The sequence below is a fragment of the Orycteropus afer genome, unplaced genomic scaffold (genome assembly GCF_000298275.1).
Source record: "Orycteropus afer afer isolate SDZICR_OR568_19922 unplaced genomic scaffold, OryAfe1.0 scaffold00042, whole genome shotgun sequence".
In the NCBI taxonomy this organism is placed as follows: Eukaryota; Metazoa; Chordata; class Mammalia; order Tubulidentata; family Orycteropodidae; genus Orycteropus; species Orycteropus afer.
The window spans coordinates 9,847,075-9,858,701 of record NW_006921629.1 but is presented as its reverse complement, the minus strand read 5'-3'; the positions used below and the strand labels follow the sequence as shown (position 1 = coordinate 9,858,701).

General features: G+C 46.9%; 1 protein-coding gene across 1 annotated transcript in view; it reads right to left on the bottom strand.

Moving 5' to 3' along the window:
- The window catches only part of RPH3AL (rabphilin 3A like (without C2 domains)), a 46,948-nt gene extending 44,112 nt beyond the window's left edge, over positions 1 to 2,836 (bottom strand). The window contains exon 1 of the mRNA XM_042780487.1: positions 2,760 to 2,836. Coding sequence (XP_042636421.1) covers positions 2,760 to 2,836 — 77 coding nt within the window. The remainder of the gene's footprint in view (positions 1 to 2,759) is intronic.
- Positions 2,837 to 11,627: the final 8,791 nt, after the last annotated feature.

The following is an 11,627-nucleotide window of genomic DNA, read 5'->3' as shown; positions in this document are numbered from 1 at the left end:
GAGGCAGAGCTGGATTCCAAGGTTGAGGGGCTTTCACCCAGCCCCTAGAGCCTGGCACTTTGAACTTGGACTTAAAGCCTCCAAACTGTAAGAGAATAAACTCTTGTTTGTTCAAGGCATCCCATTTGTGGTATTTCTGTTAGAGTGGCACTAGATAACCAAAACAGAGGTATGACCCGAAAGACTTGAAAGCAAGGACTCAAACAGATATGTGTACACCAGGGTTCATAGCAGCATTATTCATGACAGCTTAAAGGTGGAAACAACCCAAGTGCCCATTGACAGAAAAATGGAAAAACTAAATATGGTCTCTACATACAATGGAATAGTATTCAATGATAGGAAGAAATGAAGTTTTGATACATGCCACAACATAGATGAACCTCGAAAAATATGCTGAGTGAAAGCAGACACCAAAGGATAAACATTGTATGATTCCACTTACATGAGGCACCTAGAATAGGCAAATTCATAGAGACAGAAAGTAGAATAGAGGTTACTGAGTTACTGCCACTTGGGCTGCTCCTTCTGGCTATTTGCACAGTGCTGCAATGAGCACTGTTATACAAGAATGTGTCTGAGACCCTGCTTTCAATTCTTCCGGGTATGCATACAACTAGGAGTAGAATTGATCCTGTTCTTTTTACAAACTTCTCTCAGACATGGCTTTCCCCACGAGGCTTTTCCTAGATCCCCTCCAAGACAAGTCAGGAGGCCATTCTCAGAGTTCCCATCAGGCCCAGGCGTATCTCCATCACTGGCCTTGAACAATTAGTGTGTGGCATTTGGGTTCTCCAATTCCCCCTCCAGAATATGAGTCTCTGGAGCACAGGGCCCTGCCCACCTCACCATCTTCCTTTCATGTCATTGGTGCCCTCACTCTGCATTCCAGCCACACTGGCTGCCTTTCAGGTCCTCTACAGGCCATGTGCCTCTCACTGCATGGCCTTTGTACATGCTGTTCCTTCTAGTCTCCCCCTAACATTTACCCCTCCTCCGAGTCTCAGCATATGCATCACCTGCTCAGAGAAGCCTTTTCCAACCCTTAGACTAAGTGAGCAGCCCTCTACCCTGCAACGTCCCGCTATCATTGTGAAAGCACAAACCCATCGATTCTGACTCAAAGCAACCCCACAGGACAGAGAAGAACTGCCCCACAGGGTTTCCAAGGCTGTAAATCTTCACAGAAGCAGATTGCCTCATCTTTCTCCTGCGCAGCGGCTGGTGGGTTTGAATGGCTGACCTTTTGGTTAGCAGCCACATACTTTAACCACTGCACTACCAGAGCTCCTCTGTGAAAGCACAAGTTCATGTATAATTATTTGTGGAATGTTCACTCCTCCCCATCAGTTCCTTAAGATAGTAGGTGATTAGAAAATGTTGGGTGGAGGGTCGGAGGGAAGTCCTGAGCTGGAGGGGAGGGTGATTTCCCCAGGCTTCCCAGAGGGGCCCTTGAGGCACTGTTCCCAGCTCTGCAGCCTCTGGGGGTTGTACTACTTTCCTTCAGGAGACTCTGCCAGGCAGTGTAAGGCGGCAAGCTCCAGAGGGGAGGAGATAAAAGCATTTGCTCCTCTAAAAGGTGCTACAACAGCTCCGGGCTGCAGCTGAGAGGGAGGGGAGGTCAGGAGACTGCAGGGAATGCTGGGGGGAGGCCTTGTACTAGACGGGGTGCTGGGCTCTCTCCAGCATCTCACATCCTGCCAGGGGGAGGACAAATCATCTCCCCTGCGGCAGTGGAGAGAGAGCGAGAGCAACGACTTCATCCCTGTTCTCACCCCTTGTGGGAGCTGTGAGGGCCGAGTATCAGAGGCTGAAGGGACTTACTTGAGGAACCATTCGGGCGAGGAGGACAAAGAACTACTGTGCAAAGATTCCTGCAAATCACACATCACTCCACTCCTCTGGGGCTTTTTGGATTAATTTTTCTATCCCCACTTTGATGCTCAGCTCTGTCCCCTTGCAGGCTCAAAACGGTCTACTTGCAAATTTCTTAAGCCTGGTCCCGAATGGGAAACGCTGACTCTCATAATTGGCATGGCTTGACAGCTGAAGGGGCACTCTTGGACTTAGCAGACTCCAGGGATTCTCAGCCTCTTGGAGGCAACAGAGGCATCTGGGCGCCCTTAGTCTCCAGCCACACAATGAATAGAGATGGCCTTACTAGGTGGAGCAGAGGAGGTTACCAGGCTGAAGGGTAACGAGAAGACTAGGGCCCTTAAAGGGACAGATGGGAACCAGGAAACTAGAGAGGCACTAACATGAGACCTGGGATGACTCAAGGTGGGATGGTTTAGCTGAAGGGGCAGCTCTTCATTCATCCAACACATATTTGCTCTATCCTATCTGGCACCAAGCTCTGAAAGGGTACCAGAGACCAAAGCCCCCTGCCATAGGGGCTCACAGACGTAAGGCTCCATGACAGGGAATTTATACTCATGACAAAGAAGGCGGCAAATGAGGTAGCTGGTTCCTGGCAGCCTGTTGTGATAGAAAGGACAGACATGGGAGTCAGATGCACCCAGGTTTGGGTCACAAGTTAAGTGATTTGGCATAAGGAGCTCAGCCTCACTTTCCTCATCTGCAAAATGGAGTCATTCTGTGCACTGGTTAAATGAGTGAATGGCCGGGGAGTGCCCAGCTTGGGTCTGACAGGCACATCTCTCCAACCTTTTCTTTCTGAGTCGCTGGCGATGAGTTAGCAAGGTGGGAAGCAGGGAGAGGAGGAAGGGAAGGTCTGGCAGGGCCTTGGAGGTACTCACTTGGCTCGCAGGGCAAGCTGCCGGTCGTTGGGGCAAACCCACTGGTCATTCCCACTGCTGAAGATGGTGTCAGCCATGGTTCAGGGTACACAACCAAGGACCAAGAGTCACATCTGCAATGACAAGGGTGGGGGAAGTGAGAGCATCACTGAGGGGGCTGCAGTTGGAGACACGGTCCCACTAAACTCAGGGCACCAGATATTTGGCATTTCCAACCTATCTCCATGTCCCCCCCCCATCCTGAAACCCACAACACAGATTATTCCTCATGCTAAAGGCAGCTCTGTCAAAGGTCCTCTTTGAAGAGGGTAGTCATTTTAGGAGGGATAACTAAGTGGATCACATGGCTAAGTGACAAGAGTGGACATGACCAGCAGCACATCAAAAGGTTAGAAGCAGAGAAGAGAGAAGGGCCACACCCTTATCAATGTGAACTTAGCTGGCAAGCCCTGCAGGGCACTTGACCCCTGTTCCCCTCAAGCGCAGCTCCTGCTGTACTTAGCATATCACTTTGCAGGAGGGGCCCGGACAAGCCCCTATATTGCTGTTAAACCTGAGGGACCTTGAGCAGAAGCCCGAGACCCATGGGTGGCTGAAGCTGCCCACCTTCCTTAGCTCTGCAAACAAGGCCTCCATGGCCTCTAATTCCCAAAAGGATCCCACTGACAGATCACAATGCTCTCCAAAGCCAGGAGAAGGGCAGAGTGGTAGCTGCAGCACAACTCCAGAGGGACCATCTGCAGGGACGACGATGAGAACAGCACCTCCCAGAATCCTACAGGGCACGGCCTCTGTGCCAGAACTTCCTCATGGTTTAACTTGTGGACAGTGCCACCAAGGACACAACCAACTCTGATTATCTATTATGAAGGGTGTGTATGCATGTGTGTGTATGTATGTGTTTTAGGGGGAAAGAAATGGGGAAAGGGGGAGAGAGATGAGTTTGAGGGTATCTCAACCCTATAGCAAGAATGCAGACCTACACTGGATCACCCATACTCTCTGTACTAATTCCATCGAGACCAGTGGTTCTCCAACCCAGGACCCTTTTACATTCCTAGAAATAATTAAGGTTGGAAAATAGTTTGACACTTCCTTAAATGTTAAACATAGAATAGGACCATAGGACTCAGCGATGCCACTCCTAGATATATAAAACCCCAAACCAAACTCACTGCCATCGAGTTGATTCCGACTCATAGCGACCCCTTTTGGGTTTCCAAGGCAGTAAATCTTTGTGGAAGTAGATTGCCCATTATTCCTTCCATGGAGTGGCTGGTGGGTATATATGTAGGTATATACCCGAAGGAAGGGAGCTCTGGTAGCATAGTGGCTAAGGCACTTGCCTGCTAACCAGACGGCTGGCGGTTCAAACCCACCAGCCACTCCTCAGAAGGAAGGTTGGGCAATCCTACTTCCGTAGTGATACTGCCTCGGAAACCCAAGGAAGGGTCGCTATGAGTTGGGGCCGACTCGACGGCACATAACAACAACAACATACCCGAAGGAAATGGAAACATGTCCCCACAGAAACTTGTTGATAGCAGCATTAGTCATAATAATCGAAAGGTAGAAACAACCCAACTGCCTATGATTTATGAATGGATAAAAAAAATTGTGATATCGTCAGCTCAAAATCATAAAAAAGACCAGGTTTGCTGGTCTGATAGAGCCTGGTGAGACCCTGAGACTATGAGCCCTAACTACTCTTCAGGTCTAGAACCAAACTCACTCACTTCCAGCCAAACAATAGACAGGCACATGGGGTGAACATTTACATCAGGTACACTCCTTGGAGCGATCAATCATGGGAGAACAGAAGGGCAGTGTTTGCACAGAGACATAGCTTGGGGGGTGGGGAGGTCTGTGGGAAGGAAGGACACAGGGAAGAAGTAACCACTGAGAGGAAGTGGGAAGAGAGAGCTGTTAAATTGTGGAGAATTGCAGTTAATGGCATGAAACAAAATGTGTATGAACTGCTGTATGGAATATGAATGTGCTCTGTAAAATTTCACCCAAATCACAATGAAAATTTTTTAAAAATTGTGATACATTCATCCAATGGAATACTATTCACCTATAAAAAGGAATACAGCACTCACACAAGGATGAGTCTTGAAACTATGACGCTAAGTCAAAGAAGCCGTGTATTGTATGATTCCATTTATATGACGTGGTCAGAGATTACCATTTGTTGAATGTTGATACAGTTATCAAAGAAAAATATCCATAATTATCAGTAAAGACTATTAAAATCCTCCTCCCTTTTCCAACTCCCACACATACTTGTGAGAGACTCAGTGTCCCTCGTGTCCTTTTCCATCTCCATCTATAGAGAAGGAAAGTAGATTAGTGGTTGCCAGGGGCTGGAGCAAAGAGGAGTGACTGCTAATGGGTCACTAATGGGTACAAGGTTTCTTCTCAGGGTGATGAAATGTTCTAAAATTAGACAGTGAAGACAGTTCACAACTCTGTAAATATACTAAAAACCATGGAACTGTACACTTTAAAAGAGTGAATTCTATGGCATATAAATTCTTTTTTTTTTTTTTTTTTTTGGTCCTATGCCTTGGGAGCTCTGGTAGCATAGTGGCTAAGACACTTGCCTACTAACCAGACAGCTGGCGGTTCAAACCCACCAGCCACTCCTCGGAAGGAAGGTTGGGCAATCCTACTTCCGTAGTGATACTGCCTCGGAAACCCAAGGAGGGGTCACTATGAGTCGGGTTTGACTCGACGACACATAACAACAACAATATAACATGCCTTTATTTAATTTATATATTTTAAATTTTTATTGTGATTTGGGTGAAAGTTTATAGAGCAAATTCATTTTCCATACAGCAGTTCATACACATTTTCTCTCATAACATTGAGAGCAATTCCCCACAACGTAACAGCTCTCTTCCCACTTTCTCCTATGGTATATAAATTCTATCTCAATAAAACTGGCATAAAACATGATTGAGAATTCCAAAGAATTTTTATTTATGCAGACTGTATCTAGAGATATTTAAAATACTAGAAATTAAAAACTGAGAAAAAATTTTAAAATATTTAATTTGTCAAAAAATAAACCCATTGGAAGGCCATATAATTAACATTATGAAAACTATATTTTCAAATCAAAAACAGTTAGTAAGAAAAGGGGTATTGCTCTACATTTTTACAAATCTATCTAATATTTGGCTTAGCTGGATGCTCCTATCTGTTTCTTGAGTCTTTTGCAAAATGTTGTTTTGTTTGAATTACATGAAGGACACTGAGTCTCACGGATACGTGTAATTGGAAAAGGGAGGAGAATTTTAATAGCCTTTTCAGATAATTGTGGATATTCTTCTTAGATAACTATACCAAAATTCAACAAATGGTAATTTCCGAAGGATCTTGTTATGGATTGAAGCGTGTCCCACCAAAATACATAATGGAGTCCTGACCCCTCTATCTGTAGACGTAATCCTATGTGGACACAGGGTTTTCTTGATTATAAAATTAAGTCCATTATCAGGGTAGAATATGCCCTAAACCTAATCACTTCTGATTAAACTCCAAACCAAACTCATTGCCTCAAGTCTGTTCCAACTTATAGAGACCCCCATTGGGTTTATAAGACTATAAATCTTTACGGAAGCAGACTGAGTCATCTTTCTTCCGCAGAGCGGCTGGTAGGTTCGTACCATCGACCTTTTGGTTAGGGCCCAAATGCCTTAGCCACTATTCCACCCGAGCTCCTTATATAGCATAGGCACTGACATATACAAGCAAGCACAAATGGGGGAAAACAGATACACCTGAAGACTGCCAAGGAACCCAGAATACAGGCCACAGAAGCTAAGACAAGAATCTTCCCCCAGAGTCAACAGAGAAAGAGCCTTCCCCCATAACTGGTGCCCTGATTCCAAACTACTAGCCTCATAAACTGAGAAAATACATTGCTATTCTTTAAAGTCATTCACTTGTGGTATTTCTGTTACAGTAGCATTAAGGAACTAAGACACATCTGTATCAGGGAACTTTTCACCTTCTGTGCTCATGTGAGAGAATGAATTCAAACATCTCATTATTATTATGAAAGTTGCTTTGACCTTGCGATCCCTGAGAAGTGCTGGGGATCGCCTGGGCTCCCTGGACCACTGTTCAATGCCTAGACCAATGTCACCCATTTCTGTAATGACCAGCAGGGGGTAGAGTGCAGCTAACTGACCCATACATGGGGGCACCTAGCCCAAGACCTGGCCCTCACTGGTCTCTCCCACTGGGCACTTCCAGGTACCTGCTCTCTCAAGTTGGTCCTGACTCTCCACCATAGGGCACCCAGGGATGATGGGAAAAAGATGTGGGCAAACCTAGACTCCAGAGAGCCACATTTAGAGACCCCAGGCCAGGTCAAGTCTAGTGCTGGGGAGGGCTGGGCACCACAGTCACCAAAGGCCTCCTTAGAGGTAAATGCTTGACCTTCTTTCAAATGAAGCTAACACACGAACCGGGCTAATACCAAAAAAACCCAAATCCACTGCTGTGGAGTCGATTCTGACTCACGAGGGATCCTATAGGACAGAGTAGAATTGCCCCATAGAGTTTCCAAGGCTGTAAATCTTTACAGAAGAAGACTGCCACATCTTTCTACTGTGGAGTGGCTGGTAGGTTCAAACTGGTGACCTTTTTGGTTAGTAGCCAAGGGCTTTAAACAGGGCTCCTTCAGGCAAAAAATGGGGTTGAAAGAAGCCACACAGCCACACTCATCAATTGACTTTAGACTGGTATGCCATTTCCAGCCTCTAGGACACTATGGTTTATTTGTTTGTTTTATAAATATTTGTTGTCTTGTGAATAGCACAGTCACACTGCTCTGTGTGGGTGTTAAAACCGTTACTCTACTCAAAGTAAACATTTAAAATATACCACAACTCAGGAGCCTTGTTTCTTCTTCTTTTTTTTACTACTCTGGGAGCTTTAAGAAATGGAAGTGACAGGGTTTTCGCTGACCCTAATAGGCTGTGCTGGTGGCTAAATTGAGTGTCCCATGGCCAGCTGCCATTGGTGTCTCCTGCCATGGCCTTCGGGGGCACCACATCTAGGGTCATGGCCCCCAGGCCTCTAAAGGCCCTGAGTCTTACCAGCAGCTGGGCAGAGCAGCATGGAGGGGGGTCATTCTGCTGTGGTGGGCACTCCAATCAGGGACATACCATTGGTGGCCCCAGAGGGGAGGGTGCAAGTCAGGGAAACTTGGGGTGGGAATGTCTCAACAGGAGGATGCCAACTTCGGTCAAAGCTTCTGAATCAAAAGGGTATGAGCAGATGCAGGGAGTGGGGAGGAGAGGTGCCTTTGTGCTCTGATGCTCAAACCTTCATCTCCTTGACAGTGGGGACAGGTGGGGGGCACCCAGGATTAGGTGGTGGCAAACATAGGTGGGAGATGCAGCAGCTTCAAATAAATCACCAATAATAGACCTCTGGGCAAGCCGTATGCTCACCACCCCCTAACAGCCCCCACCCAAGCTCTGCTCCACCTTGGTGTCCTGAGAAGGAGGGCCTGCCTTGTTTGGCCCATACCTTGTTAATTGGTCCTGAGAACTTTCAAAGAGCAGTGCACCTTGAGTTCAATGAGAGCTACCCTTGGGCTAATAAATGTCACTTTGTCCTGGACACAAAGTAAGCTGATGTGGAAACAAATGGGGGGCTTCAAGTTGGTGAGTGAAAAAGCAGTGAAGGCGAGCACACAAATTCCCAGGGGAAGGATGGTGCTGGCCAAGGGGCCGGTGGGGGAGCAGAGGCAGCAGGGTTTTGTAGAAAGGGCTGGGCAGAGCTCTCACTTCTCTAAAATAGGGTGGCAAGTGGCGTACAGGGCGGGTCTGCCTCCCAGATCCTTCCAGTTCTGATAGGAAGGAGGCTGGAGGACAGGTGTATGTGTGTGTGTGCATGCGTGTGCTCACACATGTGTGCTCGTCTCTGTACACACACATGCATGTCTATGTAATCACGTGTGCGCACTCACATGTTTTATGTGCACTAACGTGGTTTTGGGTACATGCCCACACATGTATGTGTTTGTGTGTGTGCATTCACACATGCGTGTGCATAGGTGTGTGATCTGCTGAATATGAGTCAGGCTACGAACATGAGTCAAGGCTGCTGGGCGGAGACTTGCTACAGGGGAGGTTATGGGGTCCTTTCTGGGAACAGGCAGAGGGGTCCTCCTCTTACTGAACTGTTTCTATCTTTTCTCCCCTCTAGACTGTGGGCTTCCTGAGGGGGGCTGCACCTTGCTCCTCTTTCCGTCCCAGGCACCCAGCACAGGGGCTGGTACATGGGTGCCCAGCGAACAGCTATTAAATAGAACTGCATTTCACCAAAGAGATGGCCCTTCCCTGACAAGGAGGGATTAAGAAGACAAACCAGCTGCCTTCAGAGCAGAGTTGAGTTCTAACCACGCTCTGTGACTTGTTGACTCACGGCATTTGTTCTTCAGTATTCCCCACGGGGCAGTAAACCAGGCAGCTGCTCAGTCCGACACTGAGCCGACAGCCCCCTGGGGGGGTCTCAGCATCTTCCCCCGGGCCAGACAAGGCGAACGGAGGCAGCGGCTTAGCCAGCCAGGTGCTTTGGAAGATCCTGCAGCACAGGGGCTGGGGACAGGGACCAGGAGTAGGCAGGAAACAACTTCCCGAGAATTCCTAAGGGACAGAGGTTCGTAAGTCCTAAGCAGTTTTCTGAGGCAGATCTGTAAAAACAAACACATTTTTACTGGGATCCAATTCTCCTCCCACTAAAGTCAAGAGCTCATCTCTCTGGGTGTTAGTCATCTCAGTCTAATGTTACAGCCCCCAGCAGCCATTGCTGTTACCCCACACCTGGGCACTGCAGAATATTACAATGGAAAAGCACCCTAAACTCACCACCCACTTTTGCCCCCAAATGACTCTCAGCATTTCAGTGTAATGCCTTCCAGTTTCTTTCTAGGTGGCCATGTACAGACTTGAAATGAAATTAGGTTATTACTCTATATATGGTTTACTCTGTTTTCTTCCATTGTATTTCCCCACATTATTAAAATTCTCCAAAAAATAAGATTTTTAATTATAACTTAGTATTCTGGTTATAACTTATTTGATCACTTTCCTATTCTGAGGTAAACAGATTGTTCCCAATTTTTCTCTACTATAGTCAACATTAAAATGGATATTCAGAAAGAGAAATCTTCGTGCACAGCTCGGATTATCTGCTTGAGCTAAGGTCCCCGTGGGAAAAGGAAATGCGTTTTTTGAAATGTATTTTTGGACAATTTTCACAACAGTAATATACAGAGAGACACTCAGAGGAGGTCAGTTGCAGGCTTACACTGCTCTTTCCCAAGTGCATCTAGAACTGCCCACCACAGAAAGTTCTACTTGGAGGCAGCTATGTCCTGCTTGCCTAATAGGGATTTTACATTTTCTAACCCAGAACTCAAAAATAGAAGAATCTGACTGTTATGGATCAATATCCCCTAGACCTGTGAAAAGAGCTCTGGTGGTGCAGTGGCTAAAGGCATTCTCCTACTAACCAAAAGGTCAGAGGTTTGAACCCACCAGCTGCTTTTCAGGAGAAAGATGCAGCAGTCTGCTTCTGTAAAGATTTACAGCCTTGGAAACCCCATGGGGCAGTTCTACTCTGTTCCACAGGGTTACTGCATTAGAATCAACTCCATGACAGTGGGTTTGGTTTTTCTGGTTTGACTAGAAGCTAAAAGAGACAAAGAAAGACCTGCCTCTAGAGTCATGCCCTGAATTCAGACAACTTCTAGCCCCTAGAACTATGAGAAAATAAACTTCTGTTCTTTAAAGTCACCCACTTTGTGATATTTTGCGATGGCAGCCCCAGGAGATCAGGACACTGATAATCTGTTTCGACAATGCGTACCACTACTATTTGCCATCAAGGTGACCCAGACTAGTCTCATTCCATGTGTGTTCAGAATTGAACTGTGCTTCATAGCTGATATTTTGCAAGTAGATAGCCAGGTCTTTCTTGTGAGGAGCTTCTCGGTGGACTTGAACTTCCAACCTTCCAATTAGTAGTCGAGCATGTTAACCATTTGGACCACCCAGGGACACCTCAATAATGCAGGCCAAAGAAACCAAACCAGTTGGTGTCAAGTCAATTCTGATCAAGGCGGCCCCATGTATTGCAAGGTAGAACTGCTTCACAGGGTTTTCTTAGCTGTAATCTTTATGGAAGCAGATCACCAGGCCTCTCTTCCATGGCACCAGTGGGTGGGTTCAAACCACCAACCTCTTAGGGTAGTAGTCAAGTGCAAGCTGTTTGCACCACCAGAGACCTTATGCACACAGCCCTGCAATTATGTCAAAAAGGCTTCTTCACCGCCAACCATCCTGTCTACTTAAAAGATTTCAACTCCCTTAACAGACTTTGTGGGACCCAGTGCTAGCCTTTGAGCCCAAGTGACCCTGGGCAGGTCACGTACCACCTCTCCAGTCTCATGTTAGCTAAGAGAAGCAGGGTCCCTGTGGCCACCAGAGTGTCCCGGTGAGGATAGAGAACGTACAGAGCAGCACAAGTAGGTATTGAGCCGGGAAAATACGACTGACCCCCAGCTTTCCAACACTTCCACCAGTCATAACACAATGTGAAAAACGTTGCCAGCCTGGAGCTGCCTCTGAAATGTACCAGACTTTTAAAGACATACCTAGAGGGCAAACCAAGCCACCCTTAGAGAAGTATAACACACACGGAATCTGAGCTCCATCTCCTGGGAGCAGGACAGAGACAAAGGCACCCACTGGGATAAGGCCAGCCCCTCACCACCCACACATTTCCCTGGTTTTGTTGTTACCCTTCCCGCCCTTGTTGTTGCTGGTTGCTGTCAAG